The sequence below is a fragment of the Humulus lupulus genome, chromosome 1 (assembly GCF_963169125.1).
Source record: "Humulus lupulus chromosome 1, drHumLupu1.1, whole genome shotgun sequence".
Classification (NCBI taxonomy): Eukaryota; Viridiplantae; Streptophyta; class Magnoliopsida; order Rosales; family Cannabaceae; genus Humulus; species Humulus lupulus.
Genome location: NC_084793.1, coordinates 27142217 through 27161274, shown reverse-complemented (window position 1 = coordinate 27161274; position 19058 = coordinate 27142217). Strand labels below are relative to the sequence as shown.

The window sequence follows — 19058 nt, the reverse complement described above, 5'->3', positions numbered from 1 at the left end:
TACGCGAGTTTAGATAGTTCGGACATAACCGAATTATCAAAAACATAAAGTATTTGGATGTAACCAAATACGCGATCTTAGATAGTTCGGACATAACCGAATTATCAAAAAAAAAGTATTTGGATATGACCAAATACGCGAGCTTAGATAGATCGGATATAACCGACCATCAAGAACCTAAAATATTTGGAGTTAACCAGATGTGCAAACACAATAGGTTTGGAACAAACCAGCCAAATTATCGATCGATGATAAATGGGAGCCTAAACCTATTGCGAAATATGTCGAGATCGAGGCTGGAATATCTTAAAGAAAAATAGTTTCGAACTCATAACCTCGAAGGCAAAATACTGAGGATGAGGAAAAGTGACTAAAAAGATAACCAAATCATTCATATTACATACCATATAAGTACTTTCGAGTTCATGGTTAAAGTAATATCCGACCTTGATAAGTAACGAGGTCGGAAGCAGATAATTCGAATAAACTATGCATGAATGCATCGAATTTCGAGCCCAAATCCAAACTATGTTTGTATGAATAAATAAACATAACCGGTTCATCAATTTAAAAATATGCAAAATATTCCGAGCCAAGAAATGTAAAGCATATAAAAGAATGGTAAAAGAAATTGTATCAGCCCCGTGGGCATATATTAAAATAGTTACAGAAATAAGGGGACGCAGCCCCGATAACTGATCTCCCCGAGGTCAGATTCAAGAGAGAGGAGTCTCCTTGGCCTTCTCAGCATCAGTGGCACCGGACCCCTCAGGACGAATAGCATGGCTATCCTCCGGAGCTTCCTCCGAAACGGTGCCCGGAGCAGCCTTTTCCTTCTCGAGCTGCTCAGCTTTCTCCTTCTCAAGCCGTTCAGCCTCTTCCTTCTCGAGCCGGGCATTCCATTGTTCAAGAAGCGGCGCCTCGTGGGGACCCAAGAAGCTGGTGTCCAACTCTTCGTTATAAGCCCACATCCAGTACATGGCTGAGTCGACCGCCTTTTCCTTCTTTTCTTTGTACTCGGCAGTAAGGCGAGCTTTGACATCCTCTATGAAGTCGAAGGTAGCGGCCTTGTCCTCTTCGAGCTTCTTATTGGTCTCCCAAAGCTGGGTGTTATCTTTCTTTTGCTCCTTGAGTTCAGTTTTCAGCTTTCCGAGCTCCTTGGCCATATCCTCACGCTCCTTAACCACTGCCTCGAGCTTAGTATTCGCCGCCTTCAGATCGTCATTCGCTCTAAGGTGGAGGTCCTTCGCCTCTTGAGCATGAGTCCTGCTCGAATGGATCTCGTTGTTCAGCTCGTAATTGAGCTGGGCAGTAAAGGCAAGAGCCTGAAAAAAGGAAGAAACCTCCATTAGCCTCAGGACGGAGTGAATGTAAGCAAAAGGAATATAGAAGGATACTTACCGCGGCAGTGTGCTCGATACTCTTCTCGTACAGGACAGTGCGGTCTCGGGTGCCAGTTAGGCATTGCCACTGAGGAGCCTCGAAACTGCCGTAGCTCTGGCCGATCCGGGACATGACATCCGAAATCAGCATAGATCCATGAGGTCCGGCAGCGTTATCCACCACATATGAGTCCATATGGGTGGAGATGGTTAGCTTCTGAGCTCGAGAAGCAGAAGGTCTCTTGGCGAGCTGAGCAGAAGACGTTTGACCCACCACAGGAGGTTGGGATTCAACCACGACAGGGATACCAGCCTGCGAGGCCGGTGCCACCGCAGAGACGACGGCCTGCGAGGAAGGCATCGTCGTGGGGGCGCTGATCTGGCCAGTCGACGTAGCAGCAGAGCTCGAAGCCGGCGGGGGAGGAGGAGGCGTTTTCTTAGATCTCTTGGAGCCTTTCCCCGGCTGGCTGGTCTTCAGTGACCCTGCCCTGGGGCGTTTGCTCCTCTTGGCGCCTGCATTGTCGATAAGGGCGTTGAGGTCAGAGTCCATCTCGCCTGCACAAGTCACAACACTGAGTTAGTAAAAGAGAAATGTACAGCAAGTAATTTCGGTATCAGACACATAGAGTGATGATGGAGGAAACCTAACTGGAACTCTCCCCCGAGCTCGAGCTTGGGGACCATGAAATTCCCCCGTCTTCAGAGGAGGCGGGGGGAGTGCCTTCCCTATAAGTAGGGGATAACCTCGAGAGGTCCCTATAGTCATTGGTCCCGTACTGCACCGCTATCCCATTCCACACCTCGTCCGTGGTGTACATGGTATCATATTTCCCGAGTCCACTATCGAACCTATGGACACAGTCGTCTACCCAACTCCATATGTAGAAGTGGTATCTATCCTGTGGGCACGAGACTAACCTATTGGGCCTGTGTTCTAGTAGTGTGGGGGACCACATCCTCGAGGTAGGGAGGACTTTACCTTCATCTGAGTCCGAGCTCGAGGCTTCATCATTGGCCTCATTCCCAGACCGCGGACTCCTCAGACGAACTGGGAGTGTTGGCCTCCTCTCTCTCCTCGGAGGAAGGACGCCTGTAGGCAGGGGCACCTCTTCCCAACGTTCGTATTTTTTATTAGACCAGTCAGAGGTTGACTGGCCTTCTCCCAACAACCCACAGGCTCAGAGCTTGCCTTCTTGAAGAAGATACGAAAGAGACCTCCTGCCATAAGGAAGTCGGTGCAAGGCCTCTCTGTGCTCCCTCATTGCCTTGGTGGGGGAGGGACGCTGAAAATTAGCTGAAAGGCGAAATACATTTCAGCTAAGCATGGTCTTAAGGGCTGAAATTCCGAGCTCAATAAAAAAATAAAAGTAACAAGAGTACTTACGAATCCGCCTGAACGAACGATGTCGAGACAGGGACAGACCGTCTGTCCAAAAAAAAGCCTTTTTGGAGTCAGGAGGGTGGTTTGGAAGATCTTCAAAAATCTTCGTCTCTTTGGGGTAGCTCGAAAGATAATAAAAACCATCTCCTCCCCGAGCTCGGGAGGGGTTACTCTTTAAACAAAAGAGATATAAAATCTCTTAGGGAGAAAGTCCTGTCCACCCCAGCTCGTGGAACAAGGACCTCAGGGCAGACAACACCCTGTATGAATTGGTGTTGAGTTGGAATGGAGCCAACCCAACGAAATCAGTGAAGTCTCTGAAAAAGGACTTCAAGGGCAGCAGAGCTCCTGCCCTTATATGTTCCTGGCTCCAGGCCGAATATTTCACACTGACGTCGCGGCCCCCAGGGGCGAAACAGCTCCGTTCATGACTAGCCGGAGCTCGACACTTCAGGGTGTCCAACGAACTAAGGCCATGGAGGGCCAAAATGTCAGTTATTTGGTCGGTGGTGGTAACCGAGCTCTGGTAGAGCTCGGCTTCGAACATCTCTCTCCGAGGCTGCGAGGACGAAGGTTCCGCCATTAAAGAAAATTAGAGTTCCCCTGGATGATATGCAACCGTGACTTTTAACGCAGGGTCGAGGGGAATTGGCCTAGGTCCTGGGTTGGGCTCCGGATAGATGGCCTCCCGAAGAACTCTTCTCTTCTTTTCAATGACCTCGTCTATCTGACGGCGATAGTGGGCTCGAGTGTCCTCTTGCTCGCGCGCAAGCTCGTATTCTTGTATCCGACGCTGATTCCGGACGAACATCGATTCTGGGCTCGGAGATTTAGGCTCGTAAGGGATGGCTCGCAATGACCCCCACCGTCTTTCCAGATTCTGTGACATCTAACGAGAAAGAAAAAATGGTGAGGGCCATGCATGCAAGAATCACGAGCTCGGTGGTATGAGCTTGGGGATTTAGGAACAAGAAATTAAATATTGAGACCCTTACTAAAGAGTCAGAGCGTGTGTTCCACGGGAAAGAAAAGGAGCGTGGAAGATTTTTTGAAAATAGATTCAAGGGAAAGAAAGGTGGCGGTTAACCAGAAAGGGTATTCTTGGGTTTCGTGCATTTGTCAAGGACAAGGGTTTTTACCCGAAAACTTATTAGACAAGAAACATGGCCCAAAATTTTCAAAACCCAGAAAATTGAAACTTTGCTCAAACGTTAAAACTGGATATAAACCAGTGATGCGAAATCCAGCAGGGGAAGTCTAAGAAACTTGAAAGCCTATCGAAATGAAACCCCCTATCTTATTATGCTAAGAACGTAAACTAGCATACACAATAAGAACAGTATGGATAAAAAACTGAAAACAAAAATGGCATACTTACACAGTGATGGTGATTGCAGAGAAATCGTCGACTGAAGAAGAGGTTGCAAGAAAGAACTCACTGACTCGAACAGACCAGGATTCCTGCGTTTCTTTGGCCGAGAGAACATGCACAGAGCAGAAACTGTGGCAAGGGGTTTCTGGGGATGTTTTTATTCTTCTCTTGCAGACGAGGAACAAAAGTGAAGGAGAAGATGAAGCGGGGTCTTGTATATATAGGTGGGAGAATGGAATTAATCAGGAGCGTTGAATAAAATCCTCACTAGATCGAGCGGATGGGGATCAATGACAAGAAGGCGCTGAAAAGTTGTCAGACGGACGATCGTGGGCGTGTTTCCAAGGTACTCAAGTACCTAAAATGAGCAATACCCAGCTGATGCGTGTCCATTTTCAAAGGTGTGACGGTACAGTTCCCAGAGAAAGTAGTTCAAAAGTTTCCTTCTCTTAGGATTCGAACAAATACTTTTGAGGGGGCAAGATGTTATACCCAGATTTCGAGCCATGATAAATATGACATCGAAAGATGGATTCGCAACAAATGGTCTCGTAAGGATTGAAGTATGCTCCAGGATTGTATATCGAGCCTGTAAAGTACGATATATGAGCTCGAATATATGAGCTCGAAACGATCTCGATCTCGAAAGGTAGTTCTGAGACCACATTCATCTTCGGGGACGACTTCGGATCGGGGGTCTTGAGCTAGATGTACATACGATCTCGAAAGACACGTGATCTCGGAAGATGCCATTAGCTCGAACAAAGACGTGAGACCTGAGATGCTAAAGCCTTAGAGATACGCGATAATCACCTTGAATATTTACAAGTGTTATAAATATGAGATGTAATCCTCATTTATTAATGTAAATCCCCAAGAATCGTGGGATATTATTTGGTCAGTTATGCGTTTCCTGGTCTTCAGGGACGTTTCCTTTTATATCTGATTATAAGCATTTAAAGCCATTTATTTTTTTCACAAAAGAGTAACTACCCAAAATATGTGGGATAGTATTCTGCATCCTTCTCTATAAATAGAGAAGCCATGCACCATTGTAAAGGACCGAAATTCTGATCCTGGAGAGAAAACTCTGGAGAATTCATGCTAAAGAATTTTTCAGAGATAATCTTCAGATTAATAACAGAGACTCGTGGACTAGGCAGATTTAACTGCTGAACCACGTAAAAAATCGTGTGTTTGATTTGTTTGTTTCGTTTGGCCATTGTCATTCATTGTTTTTGTGCTCTTCTTTTATCTGTTGACGAAAAACGGCGTCAACAGCCCTCAACGGGCCAAATTACCAAAATGCCCTCACAACAAAAATTATACCCATATGCATGCATTTATCATCATATAATAATATGATCCACATAAACATGCATATAATTATATAGTCCTAAACCTTATTAGGAAATTTGGGTCGTTACAGACATGATACTCGATAATATATTGGTCTTTAAATATAACCAAAGTTATCAATTTTTCTTTTTTCTTTAAACTTCTAAATGTTAATTTGACAATTAAGTTGAATAGGGGTGCACAAAATTGTCAATAGGCCCGACCAACCCAAACCGAGTTTAGTGATATTGGGCTGTGTTTCATGTAAGTCGAAGCCCACATAGTTTGGATTGATATAGGCCGAGCATTGTACGGCTCAGCCATGGGCTGAGTATTTTGAGCCCAAACCGGCCCAACTAGGTCGTTTATGATATAAATATTATACTAATTTTCTTTTTATATTACATTGCATATATAAATATACTAGATACAAGAAACATGCAATATACACGTTCACTTAGTTTTATTTATAGATTTTATTAACTATTTTTATTAAATTTATATTAATGTCATATAAATTTCAAATAAATATCATATTTTAATTAAATAATTCATTTATTTTTGTTTAAGTTTATGTTTGTTCTAGTTTTTGAATTTGAGAGTAACAATAATATATTATATATTATATGCTTAATGTAATATTAAATATTATAGGTGGATTTTAAATTTAAGTTTCTTGCTAGTTTAAAAAAAAAAAACAATTTGCTACTAATTGACAGTAGATTATATTATATGTTTAATATGATATTATTCTAATAAGTGTATTTAAGTTTAATTAAATTTTATTTAAGTTATAAAATAATTTTATTATTTTTAAATAATTATCATGGTAAAATATCTAAAAAAATATCATATTTTAATTTATTTAATTATTTATTATTTTAAAATGATTATCATGTAAAAAATCTAAAAAAATTCTATTTTAATTTATTTAATTATTTATTATTTTTAAATAATTTTCATTGTAAAATATCTTAAAAATATCATATTTTAATTTTTTTAATTATTTATTTTATTTTATTTTATTTAAATTTAAGTATTTACAAACTACCATTAAATATAAAAATATTATGTTAAATATAAAAATATTTCATTAAATTAACATTAAAAAAATAAAAATCCTTTAAAATAAAAAATTTTCTTTATCTACAAAATTATTATATAAAAGATATATATCTTTATAATTATATATACATATTAATTTAAAAATGTGAGAAAACCCTACTAACTCTACCATACATATATTCCCACTCTCTTAGACTCAGTGGCCCGCCCACTATTCTCTCTCTCAAACTCATCTGAAACCCTAAACCTAAATCTCTTTCATATTATAAAATTTTCACGCTCTCACTCTGTCTCTCTAAACGGCACGGTAGCAACCACAGTAGGAAGCCAGCCACCACCCCATCCAAGACCATTGTTCTTCTCTCCTCTCAATGACAAGGCAGCTGGGTCAAAACTTCTTCACGACCAGGTGATATCCCCCACCACCACACCACGGCAGGTACCACTTTTTTTTTTTTTTTCTTTTCAATTTGCCTTTGTATTATATTATGCATATATGTGTTAGTTTTGTCGTTGAACAAAAAAGTAGAGAGATGTGTTTTGATGTTTGATGACACCAAGATATTGATATTATTTAACACTTTCTTTTGGGTATGATTTTCCCTTGTCATCTGATTTCAGGCTTTATCTCGATTTGTTTCCTGAAAGTTGGAGGCTTGGAGTTGTGCTGCTATTTATTAAGTAAATTTTCAACTAAATTTTGAACGAAATCATCTCTGAGAACCCACACCCGGGAACTCAAACTCTCTCCGTGCTTTGGATCATCAATGGCGGGAGGTAAGGCGAGGAAGGAGAAGGCGAGGCCAAATGCGGCGGCGCACGCACCTTACCAAGGCGGCATATCATTCCACAAGTCCAAAGGGCAGCATATTCTTAAGAACCCCATGCTTGTTGACTCCATAGTTCAAAAATCTGGGATTAAGAGCAGTGATATTATTCTTGAAATTGGTCCTGGTACTGGAAATTTAACCAAGAAGCTTTTAGAAGCTGGAAAGATGGTCATTGCAGTGGAGGTTGACCCTCGTATGGTTCTCGAGTTGCAGAGACGATTCCAGGGTACACCTCTTTCGAATCGCCTGAAGGTATGCCCTCTATTGTTATCCTTCTCTGGTATTAATTCAGTGATTTATCTAAGCTCAATTTTTCCCAAGTTAGGAATTTAGTTGAAGCTTAAGGGTGCATTAATTATGTTTGTAGTGTTGAGCTCTAACATTATCATTAGCTATATGGGTATGTTATATACCTGTATATACTATTTATTGGAACTATCTTTCATAGACCATTTCTCAACGAAATATTGGGTTTAAGCCATGAACTAAGTATGCTAATTGGTAAAGAAAATAGCAACTTTTAATTATGAGCTATTGATTGAAGCTGTTGTTGTTTTACCCTTAATCAAATGTGAAAATTTGAGAATCTCTATTTGATGACAGAGTATATAATATTTACAGGTTATTCAAGGAGATGTGCTGAAAACTGAGCTACCTTATTTTGATATATGTGTGGCCAACATTCCTTACCAAATCTCATCTCCCCTTACCTTCAAGTTATTAAACCACCAACCCGCATTCAGGTGCGCAATCATCATGTTTCAGAGGGAGTTTGCAATGAGGCTGGTTGCTCAGCCTGGGGACAAGCTATATTGTCGTCTCACTGTCAACACCCAACTCTTATCTCGAGTCTCCCATCTCCTCAAAGTTGGGAAGAACAACTTCCGCCCTCCCCCAAAAGTGGATTCCTCTGTGGTTAGAATTGAGCCAAGGAAGCCACGCATTGAAGTGAAACAAAAGGAATGGGATGGATTTCTGCGTATTTGTTTTAACCGAAAGAACAAAACGCTCGGCTCAATCTTTAGGCAGAAGAGTGTTATTAACTTACTCGAGAAGAACTACAAGACTGTACAAGCACTTAAGCTCCCAGGACAGAGTACCATGGAAGATACTGATAATCATATTGACTTTTCGAAACTCGGGGAGGCCAATGAAGATTTAAGTATGGATTTGGATGATGATGCTGACGATGATGATTTTGATGGAGCTGATGAAGAAATGGAAGTGGAGGATGGTAATGTAGGAGGGGAGACGTCTGAGTTCAAAGCCAAGGTATTGGCAGTGTTGAAGGAGGGAGACTTTGAGGAGAAGAGATCGTCGAAGCTGACATTGCAGGAATTCTTGTACTTGCTCTCCTTGTTTAACAAGGCTGGCATACACTTCTCCTGATTCTGAATCTAAATTATAACCAATTTTGCAAAGATTCAAAGCTTTAGATTTCTCTTATTTTATTATTTTGTATAAGCTTTTCTCGCACAATGTAATATGCTAAATCATTCTTGTTGCTCAGTGAGTTGAATGAGCACGTACGCTAACAATATATGTTTTCTTCTTCATGGCTATTGCTTTGGATAATGATAACAGGTATTAATTAATTGATTGCATTCAATAATAATAATAATAACAGGTATTATTTAATTTTATAAGCTTAATTAATTAAAAACTTGAGAAAGAAAGATGCAGAGACAATATTTTTTTATTCTAATTAACTATTACGATTGTTTATAAAATTTTAGCTTTTATTAATTACAATTTAACAAATTTGAGGAAAATTAAGTTTTTATGTTAATTTGTCAAATAAAAAGTAATAATATATTTATGTTAATTAAATTAGAGAATTGTACAATTTCAAAAAATAAATGAAAAATTAAATAATTGTAAACTAAAATGTTTAAATAATACGGTAATAAAAATGATACACAATAAGATTAGTGATGTTAATTTTGTCACAAATACATGCTTCTAACAATGCAAGAATTCTTCCTCTAAATGAAGAATGAGAAAGCAATCATTGTTTGTTCTCAAATGTTTCTCTATAGCAAGATCAGAGATGGACTCTTCACTCCCATTATCTCGTTTAATCTTGTTTGTATTATTTATAATTTGTATCTTTCTCTTTCTAGACAGGATAAAAAATTTTGCCCCATTTATTAACATTTCTCTCTATACTATATATAGTCTAGATATATTTTTTTTATACTATATGGATTTTTAAGAATTAATTTTATTTGAGTATAATGTTTTTTTCTTTTTTATATTGATTTGTGAAGATGAGAGCAAAGACAAAAAAAAAAAGAAAAGAAAAGAAAAGAAAGTAATATGGCTTTATGTTAATTTTTTTTTTTGAAAAATAGCCAAATACTCCTTGATTGATATTTTATGTCAATTTCAACATCATTATATATGACGTTTATTATATATTACTAGATATAAATAACGTGCAATACGCACGCTTGCTTAATTTAATTTATAGAATTTATTAATTATTTTTATCAAATTTATATTAATGTCATATAAATTTCAAATAAATATGTAATTTTAATTAAATAATTTATTTATTTTTGTTTAGGTTTAATATAATATTATTATAATAAGTGAATTTAAGTTTAATTAAATTTTATTGAAATTATAAAACATATGATTTTATTATTTTTAAATAATTATCATATAAAATATCTCAAAAATATCATATTTTAATTCATTTAATTATTTATTATTTTTAAATACTTATTATTATAAAATATCTCAAAAATATCTTACTTTAATTTTGTTAATTATTTATTTATTTTATTTAAGTTGAAGTGCTTACAAATTACTGTTAAATATAGAAATATTCTGTTAAATATAAAAATATTACATTAAAGTTAACTTAAAAAAATTAAAAAATCGTATAAACAAAAAATTTTCGTTATCTACACTTTTTTTTAATTTTTATAATTTTTATATAGAATAGATATGTCTGAATAAATTTTTTGAGGCAGATTGCATTTACGAGGGTTATCATTTGTTTACGAATGGGTAAAAAAATGAAATATAATAATAAAAGGCAAGAAAACATTCCGCCGGATTCCTTATAAAGTTCCCGCCAAGCCAACTATATCTATTTTTTTTTCCCGGGAATTTCCGTTATATTCCCGCCTCATTCACTTACACAACTCTCTTCTTCTCACACTCACTCACTCACTCACTCACTCACTAACTCTCCATTCTCCTGCCCAAACTAACCCCTTCGTCTCCTTACTCTCTCTCTCTCTCTCTCAGCAATGTCAGCTTCGCGTCGCCAGAGCAATGGCAGATCACCACTCGTCAATCAGCAACGCCAAATTACTGCCTTCTTTTCCAAATCTCCCGCTTCTTCTTCCAATCAAAAGCCCAACAATCCTAATCCTAAACCTAAACTCAGCTCCTCCGATCAAAAGCGTAGCCCTAGCCCTAGCCCTATCACTCCTTCCCCTCTTCAATCGAAGCTCAAGAAACCTCTTTTAGTCATCGGCGCATCTTCTCCGTCTTCCACTCCTTTGGCTTCGGCTTCCAAGAAACCCTACGGCGAAGAAGCTGTGGGGAAGAGGATCAAGGTATATTGGCCGTTGGATAAGAGCTGGTACGAGGGGTTTGTGAAATCTTTCGATAAGGATCAAGGTAAGCATTTGGTGCAGTACGACGACGCGGAGGAGGAGTCGTTGGAGTTGGCCAAGGAGAAGATTGAATGGGTCGAACAAAGCGTCAAGAATCTCAAGCGTTTGCGCCGGGGTTCTTCTTTGAGTATGCGGAAGATGGTTATTGATGACGATGAAGTGGAGAATCTTGAAGATGAGGAAGAGGATGACAATGACGGTGATGGTGCTGATGATTCTAGTGATGAAGATTGGGGGAAGAGTGGAGAGAAAATGGTTAGTGAGAATAGTGAGGAGCAGGATATGGAAATGGAATTGGACGATGAGGATGAGAAGAGTGAAGCATTGAGGTACAAAGGAAAGCGGAGTGGGGAAGGCGAATCGAAGAAGAGAAAAATTGGTGGAGGAGGAGAGTTGGACTCAGCTAAGAAGAGCAAGGGTAGTAAAGATAATAAAGGTGGTTCTAAGGTCTCTATCATGGAAACTACTCCTACAGACAATGCTGAAAGTAAGTGACCTTTTTTTTTAGTCATCAAGGTTGTCTTTTTAATGGAGAAGAACAAGCGTTTGTTTGTTTTCCCTTACAAATGTACTTGTTATATGTTTTACATATAATAAGTTGTATGGGTATGTGGCTGAATAAATTGATTTCCAGTGATTTTGTATCTGCTCATTCCTCTTAGGAGAGTTAGTGATAACTTATGCACAAATAAAAAATTAACTACTGATCTGAAACAAGCAGCATTGCGCTTACCAGATTTTCTGGACTTCCTTCTAAGCTTGAACATTTGTTAAAGGCTTGGTTGCCTTTATCAAATTTACTTGGTATTGAATTAGAGGTATTTTATTGCAGACGGGAAAGCTTCTAATGCTGTTAATACTTTATCTGGTGCTGCTTCAGAAAGGTTTAGCATCCGTGAAGCTAAGAAGTTGCACTTCCTTGGGGAGTAAGTTTGTTTGATACCATCTCAGTGTCTCCCCTGATACATATGCTCATATATCTGTCTTATTTTTATCCTTTCCCTATTGATGTCTGATCCGGATGGTTCTTTGAATGACATGATTCACCTTTCTAAACCTATGCATGTCAGTATTACCCTGTACATTAGTAAGTCAGGTTTATCAGCAAGTTGAGCGGGGTATATGATAGATAGGATGAATTATGTTTACTGGTGTGTCACATTCCATTAATCTTGTTTTGGGTTACCATTTGTGGAAACAGCGAACGCAGGGATGCAAATAGGAGGCGACCTGGAGATCCAAGCTATGACCCTAAAACTCTTTTTTTACCTCCCATATTTGTAAAGAGCTTGTCAGATGGCCAGGTATTACTTTCTCCCTATTTTGTGAAATTTTGAAATACTTTTTCATTTTCTTGCCATTTATCTGTGGCATGCGCATTTCAGAGACAATGGTGGGAATTCAAGTCAAAGCACATGGACAAAGTTTTGTTTTTCAAGGTAAGCATTACATTACAGCTACTAGCGCTAGTGCTGGACAATACCATTGTTGTTGTAATCACAGTAGTGTGAACAGATTTTCCTTGTTTGCTTGAGCAGATGGGCAAGTTTTACGAACTTTTTGAAATGGATGCTCACGTAGGAGCAAAAGAGCTTGATTTGCAATATATGAAGGTAACCTGTTTGGGTGCACTGGTTTTTCTTCATATACTTTCTAGTGCTGACTACAGTATGTATGAATGTCTTAAGTTTTTGGTTTTTCTTTGAAAAGAGAGTGGAAGGAAGCCTTGTTTTAAATACCAAGACAAAGTGTTGGCATCATTCTGGATCTGTTAATTATTTTTTTAGTTTTTTTAGCTGATAATGATTTCTACTACTTTTAGGGAGAACAACCTCACTGTGGATTTCCAGAGAAGAACTTTTCGATGAATGTGGAGAAACTGGCTAGGAAGGTGGGTTCTAGATTTCTTAATTTACTTAATGTCCTTTGTGTTTGGGTCAATGCACTTTGATGTTTTTGGGAGGTCTATTTTCTGTTATGTGGAAGAAATTTAAGTTAAACATCTGTTACAAAGCAGGGTTATCGAGTTCTTGTAGTGGAGCAGACAGAAACACCTGAACAGTTGGAGCTTCGTCGCAAAGAGAAAGGATCTAAAGATAAGGTTTGTGAAAATTATATTTTTCCGTATTATGACGCATCATCCTTTTTCCTTGTACTTGTTTTTTGGGAGGCCTAACTCAAGCAAAGTTTTCTTTTTATTTATCTTGTCTCTTATTTTTTTTTTTGTGAAATTTTGTCCTGTTTTTTCCTTCATTATTCTTAATAGGTACATACTGTACAGTTTCTCATGTCCACCAATAGATGTCCATTCTGCATTTACATAAAGGTTATGAATATTATCTCTGTTATAGGTTGTGAGACGTGAAATATGCGGAGTGGTTACAAAAGGAACACTTACTGAAGGGGAGATGTTGTCATCCAATCCTGATGCTTCTTATATAATGGCATTGACTGAATCTCAGAATGTGGGAACCCAAAATGTGGAGCGGAATTTTGGGGTTTGCGTAGTTGATGTTGCTACCAGTAGGGTCCTTCTTGGACAGGTGTGAGTCTGTCTGTTCAACTTCAAAATCAATAATTCTCTACAGTTTTTTTTTTTTGAATATTTACAGACATGATATATGTATATATATGTGTGTGTATGTGTCCAAGTGTATCTTGACATGTTTTTATTAAAAATCTTCATTAATTGCTTTTCATATCACATGTTATGCTCATGTTGTTTTATGACTTAAGGTTGCTTACTTTTGTGCAGTTTCATGACGATTCAGAGTGCAGCGCATTGTCTTGTCTCTTGTCTGAGCTGAGGCCAGTTGAAATTGTACAACCTACTAAACAACTTAGTCTGGAAACTGAGAAAGTGCTGATGAGACATACAAGATCGCCTCTAGTGAACGAATTAGTTCCAGACTTGGAGTTCTGGGATGCTGAGAAAACTATTCATGAAGTGAAAAGTATTTATGAACGAGCTTCTGATCAATCAGTTTCCAGGTTTCCAGGCAGAGAAAATTCAAATGTTATGAATTCTTCTACTGAGGAAGAATTGTCTCACCCACCAGATGTTTTAGTAGAGCTAATAAGAGCGGGTGAGAACGGAAGCTGTGCACTTTCAGCTCTTGGTGGAATTCTTTTCTATCTGAAACAGGCTTTTCTGGATGAGACATTGCTCAGATATGCGAAATTTGAGCTGCTTCCCTCGTCTGGTTTTTGTGATCTTATATCAAAACCATACTTGGTTCTTGATGCAGCTGCACTAGAGAACCTTGAGATTTTTGAAAACAGTAGAAATGGAGACTCTTACGGGTAAACTTTCTCTGTACCTATTGGTTTTATAAATTTTATTCAATTTTAGTTTCAGCTTTACTGAGATGATGTGTACTTTCTCAAGGACACTTTATGCACAACTGAACCATTGTGTGACTGCGTTTGGGAAGAGGCTACTCAAGACCTGGCTTGCAAGGCCTCTATATCATGTTGAATCCATAAAGGAACGCCAGAAGGCTGTGGCAAGTTTACGGGTATAATTCATATTTGTTGATATTGGCCCTTTTTTTGTGTTCCACATAATTCCTTTTGCAGGTTTATCGGGAAATGCAGTGTTAAAATCTTTATGTTTGTATCCACAACTATTTTCACTATTGTTTATGGCTTCATTTTTTTTATAGAGTGGAAGGGGGGTGTTTCTACAGCTAGTTATTTATTTAAAATCGTCTTTAAAGCCTTAATTTTATATTTTTGTTCTTTGCTTTAGAAATATGCTGACATGTAGTTTGCTTTCCAGGGAGTTAATCTACCTTTATCACTTGAATATCGAAAAGCATTATCAAGGTTGCCGGACATGGAGAGACTGCTACCACGTGTGTTCTCTATTAGGTAATCTGGGAAGAACCGCACATATTTATTGTTTATTCTTAGAAAGACTTTAAATGACTAATGAATGATTCAACTGTTTTTGACTGAATGCAGTGAAGCTAATGGGAGAAATGCAAACAAAGTTACTCTGTACGAGGATGCAGCCAAGAAACAGCTTCAAGAATTTGTTTCAGCTCTACGTGGTTGTGAATTAATGACCCAAGCTTGTTCTTCGCTTGGTGCCATTATGGAAAATGTTGAATCTAGGCAGCTTCATCATTTGCTAAGTTCTGGTGTGTATTTGATATGTATTAAAATATTGTTTTGAAGGATGATCTAGTGTAACCATTTTATCTTTTATAGGCTAATAAGTCCATTATCTAAAAAGCTCGGTTTAATTTTTTCTGAAATATATATTTTTTCATTTATGTGCAGGTATTCATCACATTAATCCAGTTCTTGCTCATTTCAAGGAGGCCTTTGATTGGATGGAGGCTAATAATTCAGGTCGTATCATACCTCATGAAGGAGTTGATGTAGAGTACGATTCTGCATGTAAAAAGGTTAAGGAGATTGAGTCTAGCTTAGCCAAATACCTCAAAGAACAGCGCAAATTACTTGGAGACACATCAGTAAGAAGTTTTTAAGCTTGATATTTGATCTCTTAGTAGTTAGTAGTGTACATGCACATATAAGAAAGTAGCTTATCAAATCTGACACTGGTTTTCTATTACAGATTACTTTTGTCACGGTTGGAAAAGAATCGTACCTATTAGAACTTCCAGAAAGTCTGCGTGGTTGTTTACCTCGAGACTATGAGTTGCGTTCATCCAAAAAGGTTAGTAGAGAAAGCCATGGTGATTTGAGTAGATCTGCTTGTTATACATGGCAACCATACAGAAAAATGAAATGATGCAAGCATTTGACTGTGTTCATTTTGTAATTTATTGTGCTGTGGAGATTGTTAATTTAATTTAATTTATCATGTTGCTTAGATTTGACTTTGACCATATTTTCTTCTGATCTGGCACATCCAGGGATTCTTCAGGTACTGGACACCCAATATTAAGAAGTTCCTTGGAGAGCTTGCTCAAGCTGAATGTGAAAAGGAGTCCTCACTGAAAAACATTCTACAAAGATTAATTGGACGTTTCTGTGAGCATCATACTAAGTGGAGACAATTGGTGTCTACAACTGCAGGTTACATACTTTCTTCTTCCACCATAAGTTTGTTCTTTTATGTTTAATATCTGTTAAGAGATGTCATAGATGATCATTTAACTTACCTATTGTGTTATTACAAGTTTGAAATTCATTATCTAGCACTTCAATAAATTCATATGAATTTGACAGTAGCCTCTGTCGTGAACAACCACTTACTCAAAGTGACTCCTAATTTGTTTGAATAATGTCTTGATGAAATTTTCAATCTTGTGCCTTACTAAAAAAAATTGAATATTAGCTTTGTATTTTCGCTTTTCATTTGTTTGCATGCCTGATTGTGAATCTCAAATGTTGTAGAGCTGGATGTATTGATAAGTCTTGCTATTGCAAGTGACTTTTATGAAGGACCTACCTGTCAGCCTACCATACTGAGTTCAAGCACAGATGAAGTGCCCTGTTTGTCTGCAAAAAGTTTGGGACATCCTGTCCTGAGAAGTGATTCCTTGGGCAAGGGTTCGTTTGTCCCCAATGATGTTACTATTGGAGGTTCTGGAAACCCTAGCTTTATTCTTCTAACCGGTCCCAATATGGGTGGAAAGTCAACTCTTCTTCGTCAAGTTTGCTTAACTGTTGTTTTGGCCCAGGCAAGTAAATGTTAAGAAACAACTTGTGCTCTATTTTGCAGATGTTTTTCTCCAGTTGGTGCTTTCTTCATATTGTGCAAATTGTTTATTCTAAACAATTATTCTCAGCTTTCTGATTTACTTTCTTCTACAGTTAGGAGCTGATGTGCCTGCAGAAAGATTTGAACTTTCTCCTGTAGATAGAATCTTCGTTCGGATGGGTGCCAAAGACCATATTATGGCAGGGCAAAGTACTTTCTTAACAGAGCTCTCTGAAACTGCAATGATGCTGGTGAGAATTATTTTCATTTAGGCTGTGTTTGGAACTTAAATTTCAGGAAGTAAATATTTATGCTTGAGAGATTCCAATCCTCTTGTTTTAACAAAATTGTTAATGAAAATAATTTTAGGGGAAGAGGGAGTTTAATGTAATTTGAGGATCTGGAATTTTTTAAGATAAAAAAATTCAATAAAAATTTGTACAAATAGCACTAGGGTTTTGTTCCTCCAGCCTTTCCCCCAATAACTTTTTTATCACCAAAAACAAGGTTCCAAACAGAGCAGCGTGTCAGAGGAAGAAAAACTTTTTTTTTTTCACTAGTTATTCCAACACCAGTACTTATTTTATTATTTGTATTTAATGTATTGAGCAGTCGTCAGCAACTCATAGTTCATTGGTGGCACTGGATGAACTTGGACGAGGAACCTCAACTTCAGATGGACAAGCCATTGCGTAGGTGTCATAATCTTCTGTATGCTATGGCACTTAGAACTTGATGGAATATTTAACTTTCTTTTTTATTACTCCTTATGCAGTGGATCAGTTCTTGAACATTTTGTTCACAAGGTGCAGTGTAGAGGGATGTTTTCTACTCACTACCATCGATTAGCCATAGATTATCAGAAAGATACCAAGGTTTGCTCTTATTCTTCTTGTCTAGGGTTGCTTGTTACTTTTTAAGTGGACTTATTATTCTCACATCCATGATATAATGTTTTTTGACCTTTGGGATGATATCTGAACACTTTAGCATAAAAAGATTATATTATGTATGATCATCGTTGATGCTGCCATATGACAGGGACTGATCAATATTTTGTCTGATTCCTTTTGTATTTTCTATAGGTTCAGCTCTGCCATATGGCATGCCAGGTTGGAAGCAGTGTTGGAGCTATAGAAGAAGTAACATTTCTCTATAAGCTGATTCATGGTGCTTGTCCTAAAAGCTATGGAGTCAACGTTGCACGATTAGCTGGTAAGGTCTTCTCATTCGTTGCATCTTTTCCTAATTATTTAGTTGGCTAATCCAATCCTCAACGAGTGGCATTAGTTATCAACTAGACAGAAGTAGGCTCCTTGCCAAATAGTTCCATTTTTTTTAATAAAATGTGAAGAATGAAGCTAATAGCATTACGAGTAGGAGAGGGTATTTGTTAAATGTAGTCTTCCATTTTTACTTACCACAAGTATGATGTTGAACATCAAATTCTTCTGTTTTTATCACTTTTGAAGAGTGATCCTTTGCATTGGATTTCAGTTTTCACTATTATTTTGCTACAGGACTTCCCGACTCTGTACTTCAAAATGCAGCAGTTAGGTCGAGCAACTTTGAGGCAACATATGGTAAACACAGAAAGCCACCTAAAAACTTGTCCGAGCATAGTTCAGCTGAGAAAATGGTACTTTTGATCCAAAAGCTGAACAGTATTGCCTCCAATCTAAAGTTTGAGGAGTCTTCTGAGAGCATTGGCCTCAGCAGCTTCATTGAACTTCAGAGAGAAGCAAGAGTACTTTGTGAAATAAATTCGAGATAGAAATCAGAAACTTTTGACCATTTGACGAAACAGTTGGAGCATCTAAAAAGTGTTTTTGCAGTGATTTTTCACTCATTCATAGTCGCGGCTGTCATTCATTGGCTAATTTTTTTTTGGCTCCTTGCTGTCACTCTTAGGCGAGTATGTTGGAGTAGATAGAGCCTATATTTTGGCAAGGTACGTTTTGTTTTAGCTGCCTTCGGATTACGAAGGTCTCAATTGATTAAGAGTTAGTGTACATAATATTACTTAGTGTCTTCAAAGGCATTTCAACAAACACGATGAAGGCCGTTTTATGGCCCTGTATTTGTTTTGTACATATTAATGAATTGAGAGCATGCATATTGTTGACGAAGAGATGTCGTTTTTAAATTTATATTATGTCGTTGGGTAGATGAAGAAATAGTCCTTTAGGGAATCGAAATTAGTTTCTTTAATTGTCATTATTAGTCAAGGCTTCACTTAGAGTAAATGGTATTTTATTTATTGTCCTATTTTTTTAGAAAATAATATTCAATTTTTCCAAATCAACAAGGAAACTATATATTTTTTTCAAATCATTTTTATAAACTGTTTTTTTCTTTTTGCAAAAATAGGGCTT

At 37.6% G+C, this 19058-nt stretch overlaps 2 protein-coding genes across 2 annotated transcripts; both read left to right on the top strand.

The window, feature by feature from the left end:
- Window positions 1-6728: 6728 nt before the first annotated feature.
- LOC133789932 (ribosomal RNA small subunit methyltransferase) lies at window positions 6729-8930 on the top strand. Its single transcript, XM_062227593.1, has 3 exons — window positions 6729-6977; window positions 7160-7620; window positions 7990-8930. Exons 2-3 carry the CDS (start codon window positions 7306-7308, stop codon window positions 8755-8757), a joined length of 1083 nt encoding a protein of 360 aa, XP_062083577.1. The 5' UTR covers window positions 6729-6977; window positions 7160-7305; the 3' UTR covers window positions 8758-8930.
- A 1530-nt stretch (window positions 8931-10460) lies between these two features.
- On the top strand, window positions 10461-18812 carry LOC133789922 (DNA mismatch repair protein MSH6). Its single transcript, XM_062227587.1, has 21 exons — window positions 10461-11490; window positions 11836-11929; window positions 12205-12307; window positions 12389-12442; window positions 12542-12616; window positions 12826-12894; window positions 13021-13104; window positions 13355-13546; window positions 13759-14306; window positions 14392-14521; window positions 14785-14876; window positions 14970-15148; window positions 15291-15487; window positions 15592-15693; window positions 15893-16055; window positions 16377-16663; window positions 16797-16934; window positions 17296-17375; window positions 17459-17558; window positions 17769-17898; window positions 18204-18812. The coding sequence occupies exons 1-21, from the start codon at window positions 10632-10634 to the stop codon at window positions 18455-18457; spliced, it is 3930 nt and encodes a 1309-aa protein (XP_062083571.1). The 5' UTR covers window positions 10461-10631; the 3' UTR covers window positions 18458-18812.
- The last annotated feature ends 246 nt before the right edge of the window (window positions 18813-19058 follow it).

Coding starts and splice junctions, on each gene's coding strand:
- LOC133789932 (XM_062227593.1), top strand. CDS start 7,306: ATGGCGGGAGGTAAGGCGAGGAAGGAGAAGGCGAGGCCAAATGCGGCG. Junction 7,621..7,989: donor CTCTTTCGAATCGCCTGAAG/GTATGCCCTCTA, acceptor TAATATTTACAG/GTTATTCAAGGAGATGTGCT.
- LOC133789922 (XM_062227587.1), top strand. CDS start 10,632: ATGTCAGCTTCGCGTCGCCAGAGCAATGGCAGATCACCACTCGTCAAT. Junction 11,930..12,204: donor AAGTTGCACTTCCTTGGGGA/GTAAGTTTGTTT, acceptor TTGTGGAAACAG/CGAACGCAGGGATGCAAATA. Junction 16,935..17,295: donor CTGAAACTGCAATGATGCTG/GTGAGAATTATT, acceptor TGTATTGAGCAG/TCGTCAGCAACTCATAGTTC.